Source organism: Mustela nivalis, assembly GCF_964662115.1.
Source record: "Mustela nivalis genome assembly, chromosome: 14".
NCBI lineage: Eukaryota > Metazoa > Chordata > Mammalia > Carnivora > Mustelidae > Mustela > Mustela nivalis.
In genome coordinates, this window is record NC_139033.1 from 88,614,420 (window position 1) to 88,641,854 (window position 27,435).

Below are 27,435 nucleotides of genomic sequence, written 5' to 3' on the forward strand. Positions count from 1 at the left end.
CAGATAAGCAGAATTTACATGAAAAGTCCTGAACTCTGTAGAATTCGTGCCAGGGGTAGAAAACACTTGAGGCTGTCAAATGCTGCATTAGAATTGTGACTCTGCCCTAGGCAAATGGGGAAACCACTGATGCATCCGTGGGAAAAAAAAAAAAAACAAGTGTAAGAGAATTGAATACCTTCCCTGACTTGCTACCCTCAGTAGTGTGGTATGTCTGGATGAATATGACAGTGGTTAAATATACATATTATAAAGGCAAATCCACAGGGTTTCGAGTCTTGGCACTACTACGCCCTCGTGTTATCTTGGGCATACGACACTCATTCAACTAATAGTAAGCAGAGCGCCTACTAGCTGCTGGACGTTGCTTTAGGCGCTGAGAAAGTTGTAAACAAGGCAAAGAATCGGTCCCTGAAGTCTCAGTTGCCTGGTTCTAGAGGGCAGCGCGAGGATGCTGGCCGCTGATTCTCGCCCTGAAAACCTCAGATCTGCGACAGCCGGTCGCAGCTTTCACCACGCGCCAGCGGCGGTCCCAGACCTTTGTGCTTCGCTTCCGGCCTCCGCGCCTCGCTTCCGGCCAGCCGCTCTTTCCTTCCGCTTCTCTATGGTGTGCGGGAAGACGTCTCTCAGCCGCCGGAAGTGGCTGTCTTGCGGCGGCAGGTTCGGGGCTTGGATCCGTGAGGGGGCTGCTGCGCAGCGTGCTGGTCGGAGAAGCGGTGCTGGGCCCTCCGGCACTGAGGTGCAGACCTCCCGGAGGGCGTCTCCGGGCTGGGGACCGACCCGATTCTCCGTGCTCATCCTCCGGGGTTTCCAGCCGCTGAGCGCGGTGCGCTCAGTCTCTGCAGGTGAAAATACCCGCTGCTGCAGCAGCGTCGGGCCCCACAGGGTAGCCTCTAGGTGACGATGTCTATGTCGAAGGTGGTGGTGATGATAGCTCACATTTATTATGTGCTTGCGTGTGCCAGGCTGTTTTTACTAGGTTTTCGAAGTCAGGATTTCCCACAATCCGGCTTTTCGCTTCCCAACATTGTGGGGTTTGTACAATTTACCGTTTAAGACTTTGCTAAAGGTTTTTAATCGAGTCACCTTTTACATTTTAAACGTGAGTTTCCTTTAGGAGAAAATTTTAAGTCTCTCCCCTAAATGGAGATTTGTCCTATATAGGAGATAATGATTAAAAACTAATGTATTTAACATGAAAACATTTTAAATTCTGGCTAGATTTCATTGTCTAAGGCTCTCAGAGTCCTTTTGTTAACAAAGGATCATTGTTGTTCACGGGTGTTAAAGACAAGCTAGGGAAATGAGATATTCTCCTTGAAGCAATCAGAAGTTTCTAAAAATAATTGGTAAGGGATGAACTTTCTCTTAGGTGTTCAACATTATTTCAGATTACCCATGTACCACCTAAAGCCCCAGTCATCTTCATCACCCTCCCCGGTGGAGTGCCTCCTGTGTCAATGACCACGGCAACCCCGGAGGTAGGGACTGTAATTCGCATTGGATCTGTAAGGAAGCCTGCCCAGAGAACAGTGAAGCAACTATGAGTCCCAGGACTCATAGCAGTAAAATAGAGTGGAGACTCCCAACTCTGGGCTTCTCTGACTCACTGCTGTGAGCCATTGGTTCCTTCAGTAAGCGTTTGTGACTGATTTTGGGGGGTTAGAGAGATTGTGCTGCCTACCTCGGGGCTGTGGTGACAACCAGGAGAGGTAGCAGAGGGAGGATGCTTTGTGACCCCAGTCCCATGAAGTGTAGGTTCTATTCTTTTGAGTTTTAAGGCCAACCAGAGAGTTGATGGCATTGCCCAGTGAGATGGCAGCAAGACACACTGGTGTTACAATAATGTAGTTGTCAAGAGCACTGATGTGGTGTCAGATGGACCCAAGCTTAAGCATACCAGCTGTGTGACCTTCAACACCTCGTTTGCCCTTTTTTTTTTTTTTTTTGAGATTTTATTTATTTATTTGACAGAGATCAGAAGTAGGCAGAGAGAAAGAGGAAGGTACTGAGCAGAGAGCCCGCTGTGGGGCTCAATCCCAGGACCCTGGGATCATGACCTCGTTCTTCTTTCTGAACCTCAGTGTTCTTATCCATAAAATGGTACTTGTTTTAATCTGAAAAGTTTCATATAAGGATCAAGTAAGAACATACCCTTAAGGTGCTTAGATCAGATCCAGCGTGCAGTGATCAATCAGTAGTACTGGGAATGGGTATATATGCTAGGCAGAGGAGTTTAGTCAGAGATGTGCTTGTGGTGCCTTTAAAGAAGGTAGAGCTGGAAAAGATGAGTTCATTTTGTACAAGCTGAGGGATGATTCCCCCCTTTTCTTTGAGATACAGTGTGCCAATGGGACGCCGGGGGCGGGGGCAAGGGGCAGAGGGAGAGAGAATCTTGAATAGGCTCCACACCTAACGCAGAACCCGATGCAGGGCTTGAACTCACAACCCTGAGATCAAGACCTGAGCTGAAATCAGGAGTCAGCCACTTAACCAACTGAGCCACACAGGTGCTTCATTTCCCCTTTTTATTTTTTAAAAGATTCTGTTCATTCATTTGAGAGAGAGGGAGAGATTACAAGCAGTGGGGAGAGAGAGAAGTGGTCTCCTCACTGAGCAGGGAGCCCAACAAGGGACTCGATTCCTAGGACCCTAGGATCATAACCTGAGGTGAGGGCTTCACCTTAACTGACTGAGCCACCCAGGCATCCCTCCCCCCTTTTACAGAGGATTAAACTGAGGCTTTGGAGGGTTAAGTGACCTTTTTTTTTGAGCTAACAAGGGCATACGTGGCCAGAACTACTAGTTAGACTTCACTATTCTGACTCCAGGAAAATCTCCCAATTCCAGCTCTGAAAAATCTTTAAAGTTTCCTCCTTTTAACAGGTCTCTGCTATTTCCTCCTGACGTGATCAAACAACCATGTCATCAGAATCAAGCAAAAAACGGAAGCCCAAAGTGATCCGAAGTGATGGAGCACCCGCTGAAGGGAAGCGTAACCGTTCTGATACAGAGCAGGTGAGGTCAGCCAGGATTGCCACACTGCTAAGAAATTATAGCTTGTGGCCAAAGCACCAGGCTGAGTTTGCAGCAGCTGAGTGTCACAGGGACTGCCACCCAGATGGCCTCTGCTTGACCAGGTGCTGGGACTTCCCTTGGTTCTACAGACCTTAGTATTTACATCTGATTTAGCTGCAGCATCCCAAGAACCTACCAGCCTGTATTAGACATAAGTAGTGTGTGAACAGAGACCTCATTCTAGTATGGTGTATGTCTCCATTTTTCCTGAAGGTCAGAAGAAGCCAGTACACCAGAAGAAGCAGCACACCACTGATGACTGGAGATGTGGCATCCCTGGTCTGCTGCTGAGTTAGTATCAGAACAGCATCCCCACAGAATCTCTTCTGTGGCCTGAGAGCTCATGTGGTCAGCAGGTTCTTTTACTGTTTCTTTCTCCTTGACTCTGTCAAGCTGATTTATGAATTAATAGTTTTGGTTGGTTGGTTGGTTGGTTACTTTATTATTTAATTTTAAGATGCTATTTATTTATTTGAGAGAGAGTGCAGGAGAGAGAGAGCAAGCACAAGTGGAGATGGAGAAGCAGGTTCCCTGATGCGGGGCTCTGTCCCAGGACCTTGGGATCATGACCTAAGCCGAAGGCTGATGCTTAACTGACTCAGCCACCCCAACACCCTACTTTTTTTTTTTAAACTAGAATAGAGAAACGTAAGAATTTGAATTTAAGTGAAAATGATGTTTTCCTCAGATTTAGGAACTCTAGACTAACAAAAATACCTTATCCACTGCAGGCACTGGTTCTTTTTTTATTGAGATATAATTGATATATAACGTATTAATTTAAGGTGTACAACATTCAGTATCTGTATATATTGTGAAATGATCACCACAAAAGTCTAGTTAACATCTATCCCCATGTATAGTTAAAATTTTTATTTCTTCTGATGCGAACTTTTTTTTTAAAAGATTTTATTTATTTATTTGACAGAGATCACAAGTAGGCAGAGAAGCAGGCAAAGAGAGGGGAGGAAGCAGGCTTCCCGCTGAGAGAGAACCCTATGCTGGGCTTGATCCCAGGACCTGGGATCATGACCTGAGCCAAAGGCAAAGGCCCTAACCCACTGAGCCACCCAGGCGCCCCGAGAACTTTTTTTTTTTAATTAAGTAGACTCCACGCCTAGTGTCAAGCCTGACATGGGGGTTGAACTCACAACCCTGAGATCAAGACCTGAGCTGAAGTCAAGAATTGGACACTTAACTCACTGAGCTACTCAGGCACCTCTGTGATGAGAACTTTTAAGACCTACTCTCTTAGCCACTTGTAAATACACAGTGCGGTATTATTAACTATAGTGGACTCTCTCTTTAAGAAATGCATTCTGTTCACTTTTAAGGCTGAGTGACCAATTTTGATTGGCCCACATCAGGTTGAAGAAAGGAAGAGATCAGACCCATGAGGTAGAAATTGAAAGTTTTAATCCTCCTCCCCTCTCTTCCCCACATTCCCTTCTTAATTTTAATCTCTGCTAAAGCTTTATTTGATCATCTAAACACTCATCAGTAGGAACTTAGATAAATGAATTCGAGTGGATTATAATGCAGCCATTTTAATGGATATTTAAATTTATTGGGATGAGAAATTGCATGAACAGTATGATCCCATTTTGTTTAAAAATAAAATTTGTGTTTATCCGCAGTATTAAAAATAGTTATTTCAGGCTGGGAGGTGAGATTACAGGCAAGTTTTCATTTTGCTTTTGATACTTCTCACTGTGTTCTGAGTCTCTGACACCAAGCACGCATTACTTTATGGTTAGAAATAAGAAAAGAGGAATGAATTCTTTTCCATTTTGAAAAGAACAAAAACCTTTGATTTGAGGACCAGATTTTTTAGACACCTGATTTGGGGTTTCATTGTTAACTGATTTCAGCCCAGTGTCCCTGGTCCCAGCAGGGCGACTTTTATTCCCCACCTAAGGCCTGTTTCCTTCTCTCCACAGGAAGGTAAATACTACAGTGAGGAGGCTGAAGTGGATCTGCGGGACCCTGGCAGAGACTATGAGCTGTACAAGTACACATGCCAGGAGTTGCAGAGGCTCATGGCTGAGATCCAGGACCTGAAGAGCAGAGGAGGCAAGGATGTGGTAAGGAGTGGGACTGGGATTGGGCAGACAAGAACCTGGTGGGTTTGAATGGGTGGCCTGGTTTTGCACCCATCAAAGCCTTTCCTCATCATGGTCTTCTGTCCTAACCGTGATCAGGGGGTTGAAGTCTGGGGGCTCCAGAGACGTGCCTGTTAACTCATGGGAACATGTCATCACCACCCAACTCAACTACCAGTTACAGTAACAAAAGTACAGGACAACTGATTTTTCTCATAACTGTAATTTGATAATTCATCTAACTGTATTACATGTTGGGCATTTTGCTAGGTTTTAAGAAATGATATGTGTAAATTCCTTTGCTTTTTAAGGATGAATATGTACAAGTATGTCATTTCACAGTAATTTCAGAAATGAAATTATTTAACATTAAATGAATGGAACAGACTTTGGGTCAAAGAAACCAAACAGTGGCTAAAAACAAAACCCATATTTTTCCAAGAATCTCACTTATTTGTGCTTATACTAGCCAGTATTGTTACGATAATTACATCATATTTTAATGTAGCCAAACTTTTCATTTATGGTATTCTGTAATGTTATTCTCAGAGACCAATAGTATGCAGGGTGTTGCTATTGTTAGGATCTCTGTATACAATACATAGGAACAAATTAATTGTTCATCGGCTGTACTTGCTCCGTCTTCAATTCCTGTTACTTCAGTCCAAGCAGAAATTGTTTTTTGGCCCAGATTTCCCTTCTACAGTCATTCTTGCATTTCCCACTTACATTTCTCTTGGTTCTGAGTTCCTTCCAGTATTTGTTTTTGGTCCTGGATGGGGATGGGTCAGAAGTGAGGTGCTGAAGGAAGCTAAGCCAGCACCTGTTGACAGGATCTTTACCAGTTTTCTTTGCCTACAGGCGGTTGAGATAGAAGATCGGAGGATCCAGAGTTGTGTGCATTTCATGACCCTGAAGAAGCTTAATCGATTAGCCCACATCAGGTTGAAGAAAGGAAGAGATCAGACCCATGAGGTAGAAATTGAGAGGTTTAATCCTCCTCCTCTCTTTTCCCCACATTCCCTTCTTAATCCCCTTTACCTCTTCCCTGAGTTTGTTTCTCCTCTGTCTGACCTGACTTGACCCACTCACCTCTGACCTTGTCCTCCTTTCAGGCCAAGCAGAAAGTAGATGCCTATCACCTGCAGCTGCAGAACCTGTTATATGAGGTGATGCACTTGCAGAAAGAGATCACCAAGTGTCTGGAGTTCAAGTGAGTTTCAGAGAACAGCCTTTGGCAAAATAGTCTGTTAATAACTGCTTTTCTTACATAGCTCAGTGTGAGCTACTCTCCTTAAAAAATCAGATGGGCTTGGAGACTGCAGGATCTGGGACAAGGGTGAGTAGATCACTTTGATTGGGAGAATTGGAGGCAGTGTTTTCAGGCTGCACAAAGAACCTTGGAAGCCTTTCTGACTTTTCAAAGTTTTGAGCTCTGCACCTGGTCAAAAGCAGTTGTCTTTCTCCAGCAGGGGCCTTTACATTACCAGTCTGATTCCTGGGCACCTTGCATAGGAGCAACTGCCTTCCAGCCAAATCCTTTTAACCTTTGGCCCATTTTTTCCTCTCTAAAGTTCCAGCCGTTCATTTTTGCAACTGGATTTTATTCTTCAGAAGCTGAACTTCTTGCCACTTAGCTGCTTTCAGGTGAACAAACTATAATCTGTCAGTGTCTGTCTTAAAATGTAATGCCTCTTGGCAAATCCAACCTGAGAGATGAGAAGGAAGGAGGAGTAGACAGAGGAAGAGAAGGGAATATATTCTTGCTTGGTCAGACCTACTTGTGCAGATTGAGAAGAGGCAGGTGTTTTGGGGTTTGTTTTGTTTTTTGCGTAGGGGGGCACCTGGGTGGCTCAGTAGTTTTAGCGGCTGCCTTTGGCTAGGTGACGTCATGGTTCCAGGTCCTGGGACTGAGCCCTGAGTTGGGCTCCCTGCTCAGCAGAGAGCCTGCTTTAACCTCTCCCTGCCGCTCTGCCTACTTCTGCTCTCTATCTCTTTGTCAAATAAATAAATAAAATCTTTAAAAAAGAGAGAGAACAAGCACGAGTGGGAGTGAGGAGCAGAGGAAGAGGGAGAAACAGACTCCCTGTTGAGTGGGAAGCCCAATGCAGAACTTGGTTCCAGGGCCTTTAGATCCTGACCTGATCTGAAAGCAGATGCTTAGCCGTCTGAGCCACCCAGACCCCCAATGTAGGTTTTATTTATAATAAACTTGGGATAAGAGGGGCATATCAGTCATTGAGTCTGGTGTATTTTTGACAATTATGCTGATTTGGGGGAGGTACCTTTATCTGCTGTACAAATTCATGTAATAATAGTTAAATATTAATAGAGGTGAGATCTGTGTCAGGCTTGTATCTCAGTTAATAATATTGTGTCATTGTCAGTTTCCTGGTTTTCGTAATGTACTGTGTATAGATGTTATCATTGGAGGAACCCAGGGGAAGGGTACACAGAGGAAATAAATTCTCAGTACTATTTTTGAAACTTCCTGTGTATCTTAAACTGTTTAAAAATAAAAGGGTATTAAATACAAAAGAATGTGATGCACCAGGCTGTAACCATCACTCAGATGAAAGCTGACAAATGCAGAATGCAGTAGAACCCTGGCCTATGGAGAGGTGGGTGACCACCCTTGGCCCCTGTCAGACAGCCTGGATTTACATTCCAGATCTGCCACTCACTAGCTGTGTGATGTTGAGCAAGCTGCTCAGTTGTAGAAGTCTTCATCTCATTTCAGGTATGGAGATAGAAATCCCCATTTGATAAGAGTTATCATGAGAAATAAGTGAGATGAGGCTGGCATACAGTGGGTGCTTAATACCTGGTAACTGCTGTTACTATCATCTTTTGTCCACAGCCTGTGCACTACTGTGTTAATGCAGGAAAAAGCATTAGGTTTCTTTTCTTGTGAGTCACTGTATATGAAACAGTTGAAGCTTCTAAATCATTATACCCTGCTGGATCTTCCCCATCCCATGCTTAATGCAGTTAATATTTTGAACTTAAATGCAGTCCCTTACTTTTTTTTCCTGTCTCTAATTCTTGGTTTCAACCTGGCAGTCTAGGTCTAGACTGTAGTGTTTTTTGTTTGTTGGTTGGTTGGTTGAAGATTTTATTTATTCATGAGCAAGAGAGAGAGAAACAGGCTCCCCACTGATCAGGGAGCCTGATATGGGACTTGATCACAGGACCCAGGATCATGACCTGAGCTGAAGGCAGATGCTCAACCAGTTGAGCCACCCAGGCGCCCTATAGTATTTTTATTCACCCTTCAGTTCTTAACCTCTTTTGCTAAGCTTGGACATCTGTAAGTTTTATAAGCATCCCTTCCAGGTCTTCAGCTAATTCATGGATAAAAACGTTAGACACGATGGATAAGGATCCTATCGTATGTCACCAACTATATTTCTTCAAAATGAAACATTTACTAATGAGCATTTGCTGAGAAGACTGGGTTCTAGGTTCCTGGATATTTGTAAAACAGGGTTGAGTAAGCATATGTGGAGGGAACTGTGGGCTCACTTAATCCATGGTTTGGGATCCTGAGAAGAGCAACCTGACATGTAGTTCTTCTCTGCAGGTCGAAGCATGAAGAAATTGATCTGGTCAGTTTAGAGGAGTTTTATAAGGAGGCTCCTCCAGATATTAGCAAAGCTGAAGTCACCATGGGAGACCCTCACCAGCAAACCCTTGCACGTCTGGACTGGGAGCTAGAACAGCGAAAAAGGTTGTGTATCCTTCCTGACCTTGTTAATCTGTGCTGACACAGACCTTTATGGGGATGGTGCTTTGTGATGCATGACCCACAATCATACAGCAGAGTTCTATGGAACCAGTGGACTGGTTTAAGACCAAATTAATTTGCACCTGATAATTCAAACTTGACCAACAATATAATGGGTGGGGCTGGAATTGGTTAAGGCTGTTAATAGAAGATTGGAGTAACTTTTCCTTTAAAATTTTAACATTTGAGATGTAACCTTTTGTACTGTAAATTTAATTTTTTTCTTTTTCTTCTGCCTCTGTGGTACTTTAAAGATTTGCAGACATTATTTTAGAAGATTATATACAGCATTCCTGTGCATAGACAAATTATAATTTACATAATCTTTCCTCTGTTGGATCGGACTTTCAGTTATTTTTTTGCTATCATAAATTATACTTCAAGGCACACCTTTACATGAAAAATCCTGTATTAATAAAGATCTTTTATTTATTAATTGTAAATAGAACACATATACTGTGTAATCTAATCGAGGTCTTTTTAAGGGGATAGTGTATTTTTCATTATCAGATCTTTCATGGTTGTATTCCTTCATTAATAGTGACTTTCTTCCCCATATTTGTATAAGAATAACAGGGCTTTTGTTGACACATTTGCTCTGTTTTCCATTGAAGAAGCAGGTGTTTTTACTTCTTTTTCTTTTTCCTGTTATAAAATGTATTTTATGCTTTTGGTCCATGTTATGAATTTAATAAGCACTAAGTGTGGTTCTTACGGAATTAGTGTCAGATGTTGAGCAGATGGGGCTGGCCCATCACTCCCCTGTCCAGTACATGGCTTGCCTTGGCACAGGCTAAATCATGAGTGTTCTATTCCTGTGGTCCACAGTCCATCACCACTCTGCCCCACTCAGGCCAGTTTAAGTGCTTCATTTGGGTTCTGTAGTTGCTAGGTCCACATGTTTGTGAAAGTTTTGGCTGTAGACCCTAGAGGCAAGAAAGGGAATAGAAAATGATACAGGGATATTCCCTAGTGGTTAATGGGCAGAGCCTCTGGAGCCAGACAGGTATGGATTCAGAGCCCAGCTTTGTACTTGCTTTTAGCTGAATGACCTTGAGCAAGTTGTCTACTTGAGCCTTTGTTTCTTCCTTTGGGGAAAAGAAGAGTCCCTACCTATCTTCCAGGATTTTTATAAGGATTAAATGCAATAATGCTTATAAAGAGTTCTCGAAGTGTCTGACACAGAGTAAGTACTAGGTAAACATTAGTTAATCATGACTAACTGTCATTAGGTGGGTTGTAACAGTCAGTAGGTGTGTTGGGAGATCTCTGAGGAGCTTCGAGTGATAGTGGTCTGTCCTTTCCCAATAGGCTGGCGGAGAAGTACCGAGAGTGCCTGTCCAACAAGGAGAAGATCCTTAAGGAGATTGAGGTCAAAAAGGAGTACCTAAGCAGCCTCCAGCCTCGCCTCAATAGCATCATGCAGGTAGGACTCTCCCCCCATCCTCCCCAACACTGGCCTTTTGCTTTGCCCTCAGCACCCAGTGAGACCTTGCTGACCTGAGGCCTCCAGCAGCCTGTCTCCCTTTGGGTTTTGCCAGGTATGTTACTCTAGTGGGTGTCAGAGCCCAGTGCGAGGATGGTCCTGTTTGGAGTTTCTGCCCAGCTAGTACGGTAAGGTTGTGTCCTGGGTGGAAGAGATGCTGGGTGGGTTCAGGAACATACACACACGTTTGTCTGGAATTTTTTCTTTTCACCCAGAGCTGCTTCCAGGTAAAATACTTTTGCAAACTCTGGGGGGTTTTTTGTTGTTGTTGTTTTAAGATTTTATTTATTTATTTGTCAGAGAGAGAGAGAGGGAGAGAGAGCGAGCACAGGCAGACAGAATGGCAGGCAGAGGCAGAGGAAGAAGCAGGCTCCCTGCCGAGCAAGGAACCCATTGCGGGACTTGATTCCAGAATGCTGGGATCATGACCTGAGCCAAAGGCAGCTGCTTAACCAACTGAGCCACCCAGGCGTCCCACAAACTCTGGGTTTAATTTACCCAGAACGGTTTCCACCAGCCCCACAGCCTCCAGGCCTCTAAGCCTGCTTCTGTGGATGTCTGTTAGACTCCTGACTGCACCTTGGGGGCAGATGTTCAGTAGAGGTACTCTCTCTGAAAAGAACTTTACTCATATTTGAAAGCTGTTAGGTGCCTTTGGGAGGAAAGTCCCCACTTTAGAATATAATGTAAAATGTCATGTCTTTCTGCATAGGTGACCTGATTTTTATTTGCTCCATGAGGCCAGATTTGCTCTAAATCCTTATAGTTGTTTTTTTTTTTTTTTAAAGTAAACACTATACCCAATGTGGGGCATGCATTCAAGACACCAAGATTAAGAGTCACAAACTGGCTCTACTGACTGAGCCAGCCAGGCACCCCTCTAAATCCTCATAGTTTTATGTAGCAGAGTAAATGGTTAATAAGGAGGAACTTTGCAAAAGGACCCTAGAGAAATCAGAGATTCCCTTTTTCTAGGATTTGGCAAGATCTGCATTTCCTCCCTTCAACTCTCGGCATAGAATTAGAATTGTTAACAAATATTCTGAGTAGCACTTCATAATAGGACGAAAAGAAAATGCAAAGTTTGTACTTAATTTTTCCTGATTGGTTTTTGTTTTTGTTTAAGATTTTGTTTATTTATTTATTTGAGAGAATGAGTGGGAGGAGGAGCAGAGGGAAAGGGACTACCAGGCTCTACCTCCATTGCAGAGTCCAGTGCAGGGCTTGATCTCTTGACCCTGAGATCATGACCTGAGCTCAGATCAAGAGTTAGATGCTTTATGGACTGAGCCACGTGGGCACCCCTTAATTTTTCCTGTTAATTAGAGTTTCTCTAAACATGCCTAAATAGGATGCAGTTTAAATAAAAAATTTTTTAAAGGATTTTATTTATTTGACAGAGTAGGCGGAGAGAGAGGAGGAAGTAGGCTCCCTGCTGAGCAGAGAGCCCGATGTGGGGCTAGATCCCAGGACTCTGGGATCATGACCTAAGCTGAAGGCAGAGGCTTTAACCCACTAAGCCAACCAGGCGCCCCAGGTTAAATAAATTTTTTGTATGGTACAGTCTTAATAGCTGTGATGGAAATAGAGGACCTCATACCACTGATCAAATAATTGGACAGAACAAAGATTTATCATCTAATTAAACAAAACAATGCCTATTGTAGGACATAGAGTACTATTTGATTGTATACCTTTGTTAACAAAGTATCCATATGCATATATATGGTATATACATATATACATATGCATATATATATGCATATGTGAGTCCAGTGTATGCTTAGAAGAGTCATTATTTATACCAAACTATTAACAATTACTTTGGAGTTTGGGAACTGGGATGTTTGTTTGTTTTTAAAGTACTTTACACCCAATGTGGGGCATTGACCCTGAGATCAAGAGTCACATGTTCTACCAATTGAGCCAGTAAGGTGCCTCTGGAGAGTTTCTGCTTTATAAACTTGAATACAATCTTTTTAAGTAGATTTCACACAGTTCTTGAACTTAAAACCCTGAGATCAAGACCTGAGCTGAGATTAAGAGTTGAATACTTAACTGACTGAGCCACCCATGTGCCCCAGATATAACTTTTTAAAACAGTGCACGTATATTACATTTAAAAAAATAATTTTGTGTATAGAAAAGCATATCGTTCATAAATGTATAGCTCAGTGAATATTCACAAGTGAACACATCTCTGTAACTGGCACCCAGATTGAGAAAAAGAACATTGATTTTTCAGAAGCAATTTTATTTCCCCTTCCAGTCACTATCTCCTCTCACCCACACAACCCCCCCCCCAGTAACCATTATCTTGACTTCTAATGTCATAGGTTAGTTGGGCCCATTTTTGAACTTAAACAAATGGAATCATATAATATATACTCTTTTTTTTAAAGACTTTATTTATTTATTAGAGAGATGGAGAGAGGACACAAGTAGGCAAAGCAGCAGGCAGAGGGAGGGAGAAGCAGGCTCCCTGCTGAGCAGTGAGCCCAATGCGGGGGCTTGATCCCAGGACCCTGAGATCATGACCTGAGCTGAAGGCAGAGGCTTTAACCCACTGAGCCACCCAGGCACCCCATAATGGTATCTTTTAATGAGCATATGTTCTTAATTTTTATATGATCTGATGATCAGTTTTTTCCTTTATGGTTAGTGTGTCCTATTTAAGAAATTGATCTCTGTCCCAGGGTCATGGAGATACTGTCTTATTTTCTTATAGACGCTTTATTGTTTGTCTTTCACATTTAGATCTCTAGGCTTCCTGGAAGGGAATGTTGTACGTAGTGTGAGTTAAGGGTCAGATTCATCACCCCCCCCCATGTTGGTATTTGGCAGGGTCATTTATTGAAAAAACCATTCTTTCCACACTCTGCTGTGCCACTTCTGTCTTAAATCAAATGTCCCTGTAGGTTTGTTATGGTCTATTTGTCTACCCAGGCACCAGTACCACACTGGCTTATTTACCATAGCTTTTTTTTTTTTTTTTAAGATTTTATTTATTTGACAGAGAGCGCAAGTGTGAGAGAGAAAAAGCACGGGTGGGAGAAGAGACAGAGGGAAAGGGAGAAGCAGGCTCCCCACTGACCAGGGAGCCCAATGTGGGGTTCAATCCCAGGACCCCGGGATATGATCTGAGCCAAGGGCAGACACTTAAACAACTGAACCACCCAGGCACCTTGGCCCTTTGCATTTAACATAATCAATTTTAGAATCAGTGAGTCAATTTTCACGTGCTGGGATTTAGACTGGTATTGCATTGAATCGGTAGATCGCTTTGGGGAGAATTGATTTCAAGAAAATATTGAGTCTTACAGACCATTAACATGGCGTGTATCCATTCATTTAGACCTTTCATTCTCAGACCTTTGTGTGAAGCTTACATACCTTTCACTTACTTATTCATAGGTGGTTGATGTTTTCTTGATGCTATTGGAAATGGCTCTTTATCTAAGTTCATTTTCTTACTGTTTGCTGCTTGTTTACACTTGATCTTAGCCAAAAGGCCGAGAAGCGATTGCTGCTTGTTTAAATTGGGTTTTTTTTGTGTTGACTTTTTGTCTACCTATTTTAGTTTATCACATATTTTTAGTAAGTAAAAAGCTATTTATTAAATAAAAAGCCACCCCTTCACATGTGGACTGCCTAAGAAGAGAAAACAAAAACCCTTCTTTTATTGCATGCAGGCTTCCCTCCCCGTGCAAGAGTACCTGTTCATGCCATTCGATCAAGCTCACAAGCAATATGAGACAGCTAGACACCTGCCACCTCCCCTCTATGTCCTCTTTGTCCAAGCCACTGCATATGGGCAGGCCTGTGGTGAGTATGGGGGTTGGGTAAGGAAGAGGGGCTGTGGGAGCAGCAGCCTTGGCCGTTTGAGTCATTTGGAAGCCCTGCCTGCTGAGGAAGGCTCCCTGGTCCTGCTCAGAAGCCCACAGGTGACAGATGCTACTTCCCCGCCACACTACCCAGCATGGCTGCTTTGACCAGCTGGCCTGAGGCTAGACTAACCTGGTGGGCATTTCAGAGTGGATGGCTTTGAATCTTTGATGAGCCTGGCTGGGCAGCTGTTGGGTGCAGTGCCCCGGCAGCTTGTCTGGGCTCCCAGACACTCACTCCATCAAGGCACGCTTGGCAGGGGGATCGGCACCTCTTGCTCTGCTTCAGAGGACTTGGTGAACACAGGTACCAGGCAGCTTTCCCAGACTTTCACCAAGCCCAAACAAGCTGCATGCCATTATAGTGATTACTAAGTGGGAAGATGTCTCCGCTTTAAGCTTAAGGGCAGCCCTTCACTTCACTAGGATTTTGAAAAGTTTTTGGAGACCCTAACTTTTGCCTTAATGCAGCTTTTACCCAGCACCTAAACTTTTCTTCTTCACCCCATCGCATCAGACAAATATGTATCGCACCAGTGCATGCCTCTCCTCCCAGCCATGGGCACCAACACATTACTGTCTCTCTTCTTGTGTTTTCCTGGTCCTTCTGGTCCGCTCCCTCCCTTTTGTTCTCCTCCTTGTTTCCATCATCAGCTCATATGAAATCCTCCCAGCCCCCTAGACAGGGTGAGTAATTTTCTTTTCTTTTGTGTTTTAACCCATCCTGTTTCCTTTCCCATTTTACTGTAGAATTTCAGGATTAAGTTACCCAAAAGAACAGTTAGGCATTTGCCAGTGGTTTGTGAGGGCAACCACCTTATTTGGGGTGAGGTATGTTAGTTTATGAAGGGCTGTCAGCAGTAGCCAGCCACCTGGGAGGATTATCTCAGTGGCTTGCCAGGTAGAGGAAGTTTGCCATCCCTCCTTAGTACAGTTGGGCAAACCATTTCAGGCTCCTGTGACTATCTGTAATCTGTATACCCTTTTGAATGGAGCCAGAGGGGTGGTGGGCTGTCTCGACCTCCCAGCACTAGACCTCTGGAGTTCCACAAAAGCAGGCCAAGTGTGACCCAGGGAATTGTCAGTCGGGTGCACAGAACAGCCCACTTACATTTGTGCTTGAGACACTGGGCTCAAGTTGAGTAGACCTGGTCTTGAATCCTAGCTTAGCGACTTCCACCCATTATATCCTGCAACTCTGAGCCTTAATTTTCTCATCTCATAACTATAATAATTGTATGGCTTTCATAGGGTTGTTGTGAAAGTTAAACGTTAATTTGAAAAAAATAATTTTATAATTATAAGGATGAGCTCATTTGGTCCTCACCACCCAACTGGACAGCTGCTGTCTGTCAAGACAGAACTTCATTGTTGCAGAAAGTGGGGCTCAGAGCAGTGACATAACTTCCCAGATGTTTAGAAATTGGGGCAGAGACTCAGATTTGGGACTAGACTGCAGGGTCCAAGTTCCTATCCACTGTCCTGCCTCCCAGTTAAATGTGACGGTACCAGCGAGATGCTTGGTGTAGTACAGAATGGAGGCTAAGCACTTAGATGACAGCAGTCATTTCCAGGATGTGGACAGTGGACAGGTTCTGGATGAGAATCCTTAAGACAGTTGTCAGCAAAGTATTCTGTAGCTTTAGGCCCTAGGTTGGTATTGTGCACTGGGATAAGCCTGAAAAGAGAGGAGTTCACTGTAGTCTCAGGTAGTGCTGGTCCAGAAGTTTGCACTTTGGGTTCTTTGTTCTCGGTCAACACTGGAAAAAAGACTTAAGTATCCTCTCAGGTCCCTCTTCATTTGGAGAAAGGGCTTTTGCCCTTCCACCCCCCAGTCAGTAAGGACCTGTGACAAACGCAGAAGAAATGCATTCCCAGAGCTAGCCTTTTTATATAGCTTAGCTCCTTCCCTCAGCAGCTATCATATGAAGCCTTTTTCTTGCTCACAGATAAGACATTGTCTGTGGCAATAGAAGGCAGTGTGGACGAAGCCAAGGCTCTGTTTAAGCCTCCTGAAGACTCCCAAGGTAATGTAGTCAGATTCTTCCCCATGTTTCCCGTAGCTGGTTCCCGGGACACAGGGTCGCCACTCACAGGCAGTGCTGGGTCTTTGGAAATTAGCTGTACTAGTTTTCAGTATCACGGAGCTTAACTTTAACGTCCTAATGCTCCGGATAGACAAGAAAAAGCAGTGCTTGTGGATTTCAACCCTGCTACTCACTAGCTCACTGATCCTGGGAAAGCTCTTTATCATTTCTGAGCCTCAGTTTACGCACCTGTCAAAACAGGATAATAATTACTTGTGTAGGATAAGTGGATTAAGTGAACTCATGTGTGCAAAGTCCTTAAGCATCATTCTAGGCACATAGCAGCCCCTCAAATTGTATGACTGCCGCTGTTGTTGTTATTTATACTACTGTTACTGCTACCACCACCACTACCAGTGGAGGGGCTTGTGGTCCACAGGATGACAATAAAAAGCACTTTCAGAAATAGGAGGAAGGGGGTAGTGGGATTATGAGGCATTCCTCTTTTCTTTTTCTTGGGTCACCATGTTTTCTGTACCACATAAACAGCAGCAAATCAGTTCATCGGGTATTCTGATGAAACGTATTTACAAGTGACACAGAGTCTTGGTGCCTATATGCCCCCTCACCTCTAGATGCCTTCTCTTTGTGTTTGCAGATGATGAGAGCGACTCAGACGCTGAAGAGGAGCAGACCACGGTGAGAGCTGTTGCCCCACAGGAGTGTGCCATGCAGCCACGCCTGGGGTCTGCTAGTTGGCAGGTGCTATTATCCCTAGAAGCAGAAGAAAGAGGTTGGAAAGAAAGGGCTCCTGGGGGCCTGGCAGCCAGATAGTTGAAGCAGCAGGTCCCAGGCAGAAGTCCATGGCCTATAGGGAGAAGGAAGGGGGAAATTCGTAGGACTAGTGTTTATCTGCTTTGATCTTTCCTTTATCCAGAAACGCCGGCGACCCACACTGGGAGTTCAGTTGGATGACAAACGCAAGGAGATGCTGAAGAGGCACCCGCTGTCTGTCATGCTGGACCTGAAGTGCAAAGGTCTGGCTTCCCTTGTTCTGGGCAATCCCATAGCTGCAGGTGCCCAAGGTCCAGCAAGCCAAGTCCTGTTTGACTAAGAAAAGATTTTGGTTTCATATTTCTCTATTTTTCCTCATTGTTTGGCATGAAGTTTGTTTAATTTTTCCCCCCTAAGCCATAACTGTAACAATTCAGTACAAAACTAGACACATAATGGATGCTCAGTAAAATTACACCAGTTTCTGAATTTGTTAAATCAGATACACAGAACAAGTTGCAAGAGTATGCTGGTTTTGAGTAATATGACCAAAGTGCTTAATATAACAAATGTAGGTAGAGGTTTGTATTCTGTAGAGAATGTATGTTTTGAATCTAGTTTTGTTTGGATAAAGAAGCATATGATAAGGCATTCTAGCAGGGTGAGAGTAACCATTACATGTAAGTTTCCCTCTTCACCTGAGACTCCCAGACTGTGGTCCTTGGTCTTACCTCCAGTGACAACCATTGTGATAGATTTCTATGTGTTTTCTAGAACTATTCATGCATTTGAAAGCTCTTATACTAGTGTTTGTATATCCCCTTCTATTTTTAGTTTTTACACAGGTGGAAACATATTCTACTCACTGGTCCTCTCTTTACTTTTTTTTTTTTTTTTAAACTTGTTATTTTGAGATAATTTTAGACTCAGTAGAGTTGCAGTAGTAGAGTTCTCATGCTCTTCATCCAGCTTGCCCTGATGTCAGCATATTACTTAACTGCCGTGTAACCAATGTTAATTTTACTGGTATAATATTATTAATTAAGCTACAGATTTTATGCGGGTTTCCCTGGTTTTTCCGCTAATGCTCTTTGTTCCAGGATCCAGTGCAGGATCTCACATTGCATTTGGTTTTCTTGCCCCTTCCAGGCAGTGATAGTTCCTCAGTCTTTGCTTATCTTTCATGACCTTTGCAGATAGGGTCTATTACGTAGAAGGACTCAGTTTGGGTTTATCTGGTCCTTTCTCCTGATTAGACTGAGGTTATGGGTTTGGGGAGGAATACCATAGACATGGTGTTCATTATGACATCATATCAGGATTAAATGGTGTCACTCTGTCTTATTACTGATCATATGAACCTGGATCCGTTTGATCACTTCCTTTCATATTGTTTTTGTTAGAAGCAGCTAAGTCCAGCCCACACTAAAGAGGTAGGAAATGAAGCTCCCTGTCATGGAGAGAGAAGTTGTAAAGAATTTGTAGACGTTCTTCTTTTTCAACCCAGTATGAAATTAACATTGAGTTTTTGTTCAGTAAAAGCTCTTAAAACCCTTGCTGCCTTTCTGTTCCCTAATACTATAAACTCTGCTCTCATGTCCAGATTGTACATGGTTTTCTTTTCCTCCTCTCGCTCCAGATGACAGCATGCTTCACCTGACTTTCTACTACCTCATGAACCTCAACATCATGACAGTGAAAGCCAAAGTGACGACTGCCACGGAGCTGATCACCCCCATCAGTGCAGGGTATTGGGCGGGCGTGGTGGAGAGTGGCGCATGGGGGTGGTTGTAAGAAGAGCCTCAATGTGGGCTGATCTTGGTTCCTCACACTCGGAGGAGGTACACGGCTGTGTTGATTTCTGTTGTCGTGTCCACATGGCCTAGGAGTCCTGGCACATCACTGGTATTTAGGAAGCACTAACTGACTTTAGTTGGTCCTCTAGCTACACAGCAGATGATGAAATGACTACAATGTATGGCAAATTGAGTAGGTGGGGCAGAGCTCCGCTTTTTATGAACAGTGGAAAAGCATGAATGGAGAAGTGGAGTTTGGCACACATTATTAGGTTGACAAATTTAGGCCGCCCTCTCCCTTTACTTTTTCTGTCCCAGATTGTTCTTACCTGGAGATGAGAGAAGATTTTGAGGAGGGTGAGAGGAAGCAGAGTAATCAAGGACACAGGTCGGGAATCCCCAGGAAGCCCCTGACTGTGGCAGTCTTGTTTCACAGCTAGGAGTGGGAAGAAGGGAGGAGGACCCAAGAGATCCTGGGGTTCAAATAGCCTCACTTACAAACGCACTAGCCTGGCCTGGCACTCCAGCATACTGAGTCCTCGTGCTGGCTGTACAGAGACCACTGAGGGAGGAAGCACAGGTCTGGTGCCTGGTGGGCTGGGGCTCTTCCCATGGCTGTCTGGTGGTGCCTTGTCCCTGGGTTCTCTACCCTGCACTTATAGTCCACGCCCCCTTCAGGCTACAGCCCTGGTTCCCTAAGGCACTCTAGATAAAATTGACCCAATTCTCACCAGACCCCAGCAGAGGGAGCCCAGAGCATTTAATTACACTGCCCAGCTAGAGCTCTCAGTCTGGCAGCTTGAGGCCATGGTGGAGCTCCTTGTCACCAGCATTCTGCCTGCTCGCCTCTCAGACGCCATACTTACTAAGAACAGGGCTGCTGGCTGGCCTCGGTGCACACTTCCACACTCCTCGGTGCACACTCCTCATAAAGCTCCACATGTGCCACAATGGGGGCAGTGCTGCTGACTGGTTACCAGCTGGGCTCCAAACTCCAGCCTGTCCTGTCTGCCACTTAGAGCTGTGTGTGCACCTTGAGTCAAGTGTCCTGGCCTCTGAGTCAGCTTCCTCACTCTGGTCGTTTAACTGTAATATCTCCTTCAAGGGTGTTTGTGAAGGACCAGGTCCAGTGCTCAGCATAGGTGAAGCACTTGATAAATGACAGCTGTGTTTATCATGAATTTGCTTAGCTCTTCACAGTAACTTTACAAGGGGAGGAAACTGAGGCCTGTGTGACTGACAGTGAAAGATAGGCTATGGCCCCAGAAGAGGGAGGAGATAAGAAAGAAAGCACTACCCTGAAACCAGGATTATATCTTTATGGGCCTCCAGGTGTAGTTTTAGCTCATCCCCCAGTTTTCTGGATGGAGAACCTGAGGTCCAAAGAGTATGTGACCAGTTATGGATGCCCCAAGCCTCGCACTCTGGACTTCTAGCCTACAGGCCTTTGCTCAAGTACAGGCTGCTTTGGCCCTTGGGGAAACCAGGCTGGTGTATGGTTCTATTTATTATCTACTAAAACATAAGGATACTTTTTTTTCCCCCAATATAATCACAGTCTCACACTAATTCCTTAGTATCACCCAATATCCAGTCAGAGTTCAAATTACCTTGATTGTCTTGTACATGTTTTTGTTGTTTTTTGTTGTTGTTGTTGGGTTTTTGTGTTTTTTTTTTGTTTTTTGTTTTCTGTTTTGTTTTTATATTGAGTTTTGAATCCGAATCTCTATAAAGTCCAAGTGTTGCAGTTGGGTGAGGCTTCTCTCAAGCTTCTTTTCAACTGAATGTCCCTGCCATCTGTTCATTTGTTGAACGGAATGGGTTGTTTATAGGTTTCCCTGGTCTGGATTTTTATGCTTGCATCCCTGCAGCACAGTTTAATGAGTTACTTCCTCCCTGTGTATTTCATGTAAATTAGATTTAGAGGCTTGATCAGATTTTATTTTGATTGTTTTGGCTGGGGAAACAGGGAAGCCAGAAGATATCATAGATGTCGAGTATTTCCATCAGGAGGCATAGGTGGTTCTTTGTTTTTGTGGCATTAGCATCATTGACAACCATTGCCAGAATCTATTTCATTAGGGAATTGATGTTCTTAATACAAACAATTTAACATTTAACCAACCTTGATGAATATTCTTTAAGAAATTATTTTCCAGGGGGTGCCTGGGTGGCTCAGTGGGTTAAACCTCTGCCTTCGGCTCAGGTCATGATCTCAAGGCCTTGGGATCGAGCCCCACATCAGGCTCTCTGCTCAGCAGGGAGCCTGCTTCCTCCCCCTCTCTCTGCTTGCCTCTCTGCCTACTTGTGATCTCTGTCTGTCAAATAAATAAATTAAAAAAAAAAAAAAGAAATTATTTTCCAGAATGATTTCCTTTAGGGCATTTGACTAATCAGTTTTTCATTAAGCCATTAAACCATTCTTAATTATTTTGCAATTTTACCAAATTTTTAACCCTTTATTATTATTTTATAACAAAGATTTGAGTAATTGAGTATTTTTTGTTTCAGTGTTGTGGGGGGTTATTTTGTTTTTTGTTTTATGTTTTGTTTTGGTTTTGGTTTTGGTTTTTGGTCAGAGAGCCCAAAAGCAGGGGGAGCAGCAGGCAGAGGAAGAAACAAGCTCCCTGCTGAGCAAGGAGCCTGATGGGGGACTAGAACCCGGGGCCCTGTGTTCTTGACCTGAGAGCAGATGGTTAACCAACTGAGCCACCCAGGCATCCCGGTGGTTTTGGTTTTGCTTTTTTTTTTTTTAGTAGACCCCATGCCCCGCATGGAGCCCATTGCAGGGCTTGAAGTCGCTACCCAGAGATCAAGACCTGGTTGAGATCAAGAGTCAGATCCCAACTGAATGAGCCACCCAGGAGCCCCTTGGTGTTGTAGTTTTATGACTATATATAACCTCCCCTTTTATGTCCATTATTTTGTTGTCCTGAACCACATATTACAGAAGTAATTTTGTCAAGAAGATTTGATTCTTCCATCAGGTTTTGTTAATTAGAAATCTTTTCATGCAGCTTTAGCTGTTTCATTCTATTAGTAGTAGTTGTTAAATATAGGCCAAAAGACTGACAATTTTTTTTTAAAGATGTATTTATTTATTGGAGGTGGGGAGGGGACATAGGGAGACTGAGAGGGAGAATGTCAAGCAGACGCCCCGCTGAGTATGGAGCCCAGTGCAGGGCTCAGTCTCATGACCTGAGACCACAACCTGAGCTGAAGCCAAGAGTCAGAGGCTCAACCAACTGAGCCCAGGTGCCCCAACAAAAAAAATTTTTTTAAGATACTTATTTTTTTGAGAGGGGAGATCATAGAGGGAGAGTGAGAGAGAAAAGGATGGGACTTGATCCCAAGACCCTGAAGTAATGACCTGAGCCAAAGGCAGGCGCTTAACCCGACTGAGCCACCCAGGTACCCCAACAAATTTCTTTTTAAGATTTTATTTATTTGAGAGAGAGCATAAGTAGGGGGAGGGACAAAGGAGGGGGAGAAGCAGACTCCCCACTGAGCAGGAAGCCTGATGCAGGGCTCAATCCCAGAACCCCAAGATCATGACCTGAGCCAAAGTCAGACACTTAACCAACTGAGCCACCAAGTTGCCCCAAAAGACTGACAATTCTTATTTATTTTCTAGTCAGTTCTACACGAAAGGCAGTGAAGGGGCAGAGATCTAGAGGAGGGCAGAGAGTCCGTAGGAGAGACAGGGAACTGGGAAGAGTCAGAAGCTGCCACTGTCCCATTGCTAAGTTCTTGAAGGTGTGCCAGGGCTCTGAGCAGCAGAATTAGCCCATTCTGCTAATTGAGTTGCTCCTGAGTTGCTCCTATTACGATACCTGGAAAGGTAAAGAAGAAGGAGGATCTCCCCCGCCCCCCACACTGGCTGAGGGAAAGAATGAACCTTGTCCTTTGCGATTAGATTACTCCATTATCCTCCTCTTCTCCCCTCCCATTCCTTCTCCACTTGTCATGTTTAATTACAGGCTGTGCCCTAACCATTCCAGGTGGGTGGCAATGGCGCTTATAGCCCTGGGTCACCTTGTCTCCAGCACATGTGATAATGTCTTTCTCTGGCGACATAAAAGGGGACCTTTTTCTGTAAATAGTATAAAATTTGGCCAAAGTAAGATAGACACACCATCAAAACTGCACACTTGTTCTTTTGGGGTAGAAAGGATTCTCTTCTGCTCTTAAGAAAATTGTGATTAATTTATCTCCAGTGTCACAGGGCTTTGCTGCCTTTGAGGTAAGGCCCTGGTCATCATATTACCTCGAAGGGATAGGGTTTTCAAAAAAACTCGGTGCTTAGAACAACTACTGTCTTTGATCAGATAGTGCAAATCCCGGCTCCAGTACTTACGAGTAGTATGATCTTAGATGAGCCATATTGTTCAAAGCTTTGAGTTTCTCCTCTGTAAAATGAAAATGGTTATACTCCCTCCCTCATAAGGTTGTAGGGGTCTGGTGACCTCAAGTATAAAGGTCCATAGGAAGCATTTTGGAAATGGTAGCATGACCCTCAGTGATAGGTGGCATTACCATCCCCAGATCACCAAGTCTGCCTTGAGGAAGGCATTGGCCAGCGTTCTCACTGCGGTCTTTTCCCTTTGCCAGTGACTTGCTGTCTCCTGACTCAGTCTTGAGCTGTTTGTATCCAGGAGATCACGGAAAGAAAACTCCAAATCCAGCCAATCAGTATCAGTTTGATAAAGTCGGGTGAGTCAGCAGTGTCTCCTCCTCTCCCAGCCTCTCTGCTTTGGAGTGCCTCTGGCAGCTCACCATTTAGGGCCAGAGGCCTCTCAGTGGGGAGGGGAGACTCTGGGGTGGGGTGGTAGTGTGGTTTTAAGAGAAGGGAATGCAGGGGCAAATGAAGGTCATGGAAGGGTGAGGAGGGGTGGAAGCGTCAAACTTGGAAGACATAACATATGATATAACATGGTTTATCATTTTAATTCTCTGAGGATTAAAAACTTTAAAAACATTTTAAAAATTGGTAGGCTGGAGAAAAGCTCAGTGGCACTGCCTTATTGAGATTTGCCTATGAGTAAGGGTAGGAAGAGAAAAGCAAACATGGGAGAAGTGAAATTCACAGTAGGGAGGTGATGTAGTTTAGATCCTGGCTGTGAGTGGCTGAGCCTGCAGGACTAGTCCATTTTGAGGGGGTGAGGGGATAGGAAAGGCTGTGTCCTGGGACCACTGCAGAAAGGACTTTTATAACTTTTATTTATGTATTTATTTATTTATTTGACAGATCACAAGTAGGCAGAGAGAGAGGGAAGCAGGCTCCTAGCTGAGCCAGGACCCTGAGATCATGACCTGAGCTGAAAGCAGAGGCTTTAATCCAACTGAGCCACCCAGGTGCCCCTATAACATCTTTTTATGCTGTGTTCTTTTCTGCAGCATCCTGACTTTGAGAGACTACGTACTTGACCTAGGTCACCCCTATTTGTGGGTACAGAAGCTGGGTGGCCTCCACTTCCCCAAAGAGCAGCCCCAGGTGTGTTCACTGATTCTTTCTCCTTGGCTGAAGATCTCTACTTCCTCATATCCTGTGCAGACTCCAGAAAGGCTTCTGATGTCCTCTGGGGGTTTTGAATGATCAGAATGCTATCCCTCCAGGCTATGATCTGTCCTCCCTCCACTCAGGATACTAAAATGTCTGAGGCCTACAAGTGTTTTTGTACCTTTTGCCTTCTCCCTGAGCATAGCAGCTCTCTTAATTATAACTTTGGTCCTTGCCTTGGGTACAGCAGGGCTCCATGCTCTGCCACCCCTCAGTTTTATGTACAGAGATGCCAAAAATTAGGTGTCAACAAAACCCCAGGGGATGTGGCATATTAGAAGTCTTTCTCAAGAGGTGACCAAGCCTCTCGAGAACCTAGTAGTTTATATTGTTCCTACTGGAACTCAGCATCAGGCCTGTCACAGCAGGCAATTCCTGCAATTTCTGTAAGATAATCTATCTCAGTGTGGGTGGTCCCGGCTGCCATAGGCATGCGGGGCCTAGGAGAGAGGCAGTGCCTGGAGGAAGGGACAGAGCACCCAGGTGTGCTGCTCTCTGTTGTTCACAGCACACGGTGATTGCTGACCACTCGCTGAGCGCCAGCCACATGGAGACCACCATGAAACTGCTGAAGACCAGGGTGCAGTCCCGTCTGGCCCTTCACAAACAGTTTGCATCCCTGGGTAAGTTAAGAGCCACTTGGACAACACAGAGACAAAGATGACTTATCCTTCATTTAGATTTCTCCAGTTCTGATGACACATCAGAGAGGGCTTGGTTCCTGGCTCTTGCTGAGCAGAGCTGGTGGCAGGGCCACTAGAGAGAGCTACAGGCCCATCCATGCAGAGTTCTGAGCTCCCCTCAGGGCCATCATGATTGTCCTAGCTCACAAAAGAGGCCCAGAGCCGTCTGGGTGGTCCAGGATAGTGGACTGGTCAGGAACAACTTACTTTAGGTTAGCATATGTCAGCCTTTGGTGTCCATTCTACTGATACTTAGTAGAAGCCCAATTCATGCTTTGTAGACTTTACATTTAGCTTATTTGAGTACAGCTGTTCAGGAATCCACGCCCTCCCCCTCCCCCTTCCCCTGAGACCTACTGAGCTAACTTAGTCTTCCATGGTGAGGCTGAACCCCAGTGTTTTTCATAAGCTCTCAGGTGATTCTGATGAGTCATTGACCACAGTGGTGCCCTGTTGGATGTTTCTCCTCATTCACAAAATACTTGTCAAGGGCTTACCATGCATAAGGCAATTGTGGGATAGTGAGAGTTAAGGTCTTTCTGAACTGAAATAGTAACTCTCGGGAAAGTCATTGGGTTTCTGGGACCCATCTAGAGATCATTACCCTGTCAGGGAGCTCTTGCAATCTACGTGGACCCAGGTGTCCCCAGGGCAGCATTGCTTGTGGCAGGCTTGCTCCCCATCAGCATTGCTCCACTTGTTTTGTCCTGAGGTTGGATGATTTTCATCCTGGACAGCATTTACTGTGTTGGCATATTTGCAGATTGAAGTGCCAGCAGGAATTTGCCCTGGAGCAGTTCTCTAGCTCTCCTCCCTTAGAGGAACTGACACAGAACACTTCAGTCGTTTCCTCCATCAAGGTCAGCTATGAAAACAGCCCTCTTAGCTATTTGATCTAATTAACAGTCCCTGCTGCATAGACACTGTCACTGGTTCTGGCTGCCAGCGGGGGTTTTGTTTTGCTGACAATCATTTGCATTAAAGATAAAGCACCGTGAAAGCTAGTGCTAGGTCTGGCCACAAGCACTTAGCACCCGGGTAAGGTCAAGTGGTGCACCTGCAATCCTAGCACCTGTTGACCAGGGTATCTGTGGAATTCCTCCTGTACCTGCACAGCTGGCAGGGCAATCTGAGCCCTCCAGATACTAGTTACCCTGTGTGGCACCTGATTGCTACCTGTGATACCACATATCTTGCTCTCTTTTAGAACATGGCATCGTACCAGTTACTAGTGATTGCCAGTACCTCTTCCCTGCAAAGGTTGTCTCCCGCCTGGTGAAGTGGGTGATGATTGCCCATGAGGATTACATGGTAAGTGGAGGAGGGCCAGATCACCCTTGCCATCCCAAAGACTCCTGTCACTTTTCAGCTCCTGCCTTTTCAGCGGGGGACTTGACTGGAGTATCTAGGAGTTCACTCCGCTGTGGTGACTTCTAGGAGCTGCATTTCACCAAGGACATTGTAGAGGCAGGACTGGCTGAGGACACGAATCTCTACTACATGGCACTCGTGGAAAGGGGCACAGGTAATTTCTTTTCTGATCATGGTACTAGACAAGGGGAGCTAGTAAGAATAAAACATTCCTGGGACACCTGTGTGGCTCAGTCAATTAACTGTCTGCCTTTGGCTCAGGTCATGATCTCAGAGCCCTGGAATCAAGTCTTACATCAGGCTTCTTGTTTAGTGTGAAGCCTGCTTCTCTCCCTCTGCCTGTCTCTGTCCCTCTGACAAAATCTTAAAAAAAAAAAAAAGGAATAAGGCATTCCTGAGGGCTGCCCAAAGAAAGCAAAAGATCCTAGAATCCTGCCAGGGTGACTTAGCAAATAGTAATGATTGGAAGATCCACCGTTCAGTGAAGACTTGCTCTGTAACACAGCCACATCTTATCTCATTTAATCCTCATGACAGTACTGAGAGTAGTAATAAAGGTAGCCCCCGTTTTCCTTAAGTTTGCATGCCACCACTTTGCTTTTACAAAAAACCTACATGAATACCTGTTTCCATTAACTGAAAGAAAGGAGGATTTTCACTTTTACCAAAAAAGTCATTACTGTGCTGATGTAGGTCTTTTGTAAAAGTAAAGTGGCATTAATGCTCAGGATGTGGAGGATGCCCCTTTATTTATGCCCTTTGGGCTAAGGAAAGGGTTCATAGGAACGTTTTGCTTTTGGATAATAGGAGAAACCTGTATTCCCATTTTATAGGCAGGCACACTGAGGCTCAGTCCCAAGTGCAGTCTGACTTCTGAGCCTGAGCTC

General features: G+C 44.5%; 1 protein-coding gene across 4 annotated transcripts in view; it reads left to right on the forward strand.

The window, feature by feature from the left end:
• The first annotated feature begins 583 nt into the window (after positions 1–583).
• THOC5 (THO complex subunit 5) overlaps positions 584–27,435 on the forward strand; it is a 34,618-nt gene continuing 7,766 nt past the window's right edge. The window contains exons 1-19 of one of the 4 annotated variants that reach the window (XM_082698051.1): positions 611–845; positions 2,887–3,018; positions 3,292–3,369; positions 5,019–5,162; positions 6,042–6,155; positions 6,296–6,393; positions 8,764–8,910; positions 10,279–10,393; positions 14,146–14,278; positions 14,992–15,024; positions 16,287–16,364; positions 17,023–17,063; positions 17,302–17,401; positions 18,778–18,886; positions 23,546–23,647; positions 24,332–24,428; positions 25,003–25,117; positions 26,385–26,488; positions 26,615–26,702. In XM_082698051.1, the coding sequence (XP_082554177.1) occupies positions 5,118–5,162; positions 6,042–6,155; positions 6,296–6,393; positions 8,764–8,910; positions 10,279–10,393; positions 14,146–14,278; positions 14,992–15,024; positions 16,287–16,364; positions 17,023–17,063; positions 17,302–17,401; positions 18,778–18,886; positions 23,546–23,647; positions 24,332–24,428; positions 25,003–25,117; positions 26,385–26,488; positions 26,615–26,702 (1,519 nt within the window). In that variant the 5' untranslated portion in view covers positions 611–845; positions 2,887–3,018; positions 3,292–3,369; positions 5,019–5,117. Of the gene's footprint in view, positions 846–2,886; positions 3,019–3,291; positions 3,370–5,018; positions 5,163–6,041; positions 6,156–6,295; positions 6,394–8,763; positions 8,911–10,278; positions 10,394–14,145; positions 14,279–14,991; positions 15,025–16,286; positions 16,365–17,022; positions 17,064–17,301; positions 17,402–18,777; positions 18,887–23,545; positions 23,648–24,331; positions 24,429–25,002; positions 25,118–26,384; positions 26,489–26,614; positions 26,703–27,435 lie in introns of all 4 variants that reach the window. The other 3 variants (XM_082698049.1, XM_082698052.1, XM_082698050.1) reach the window with 3 other exon arrangements.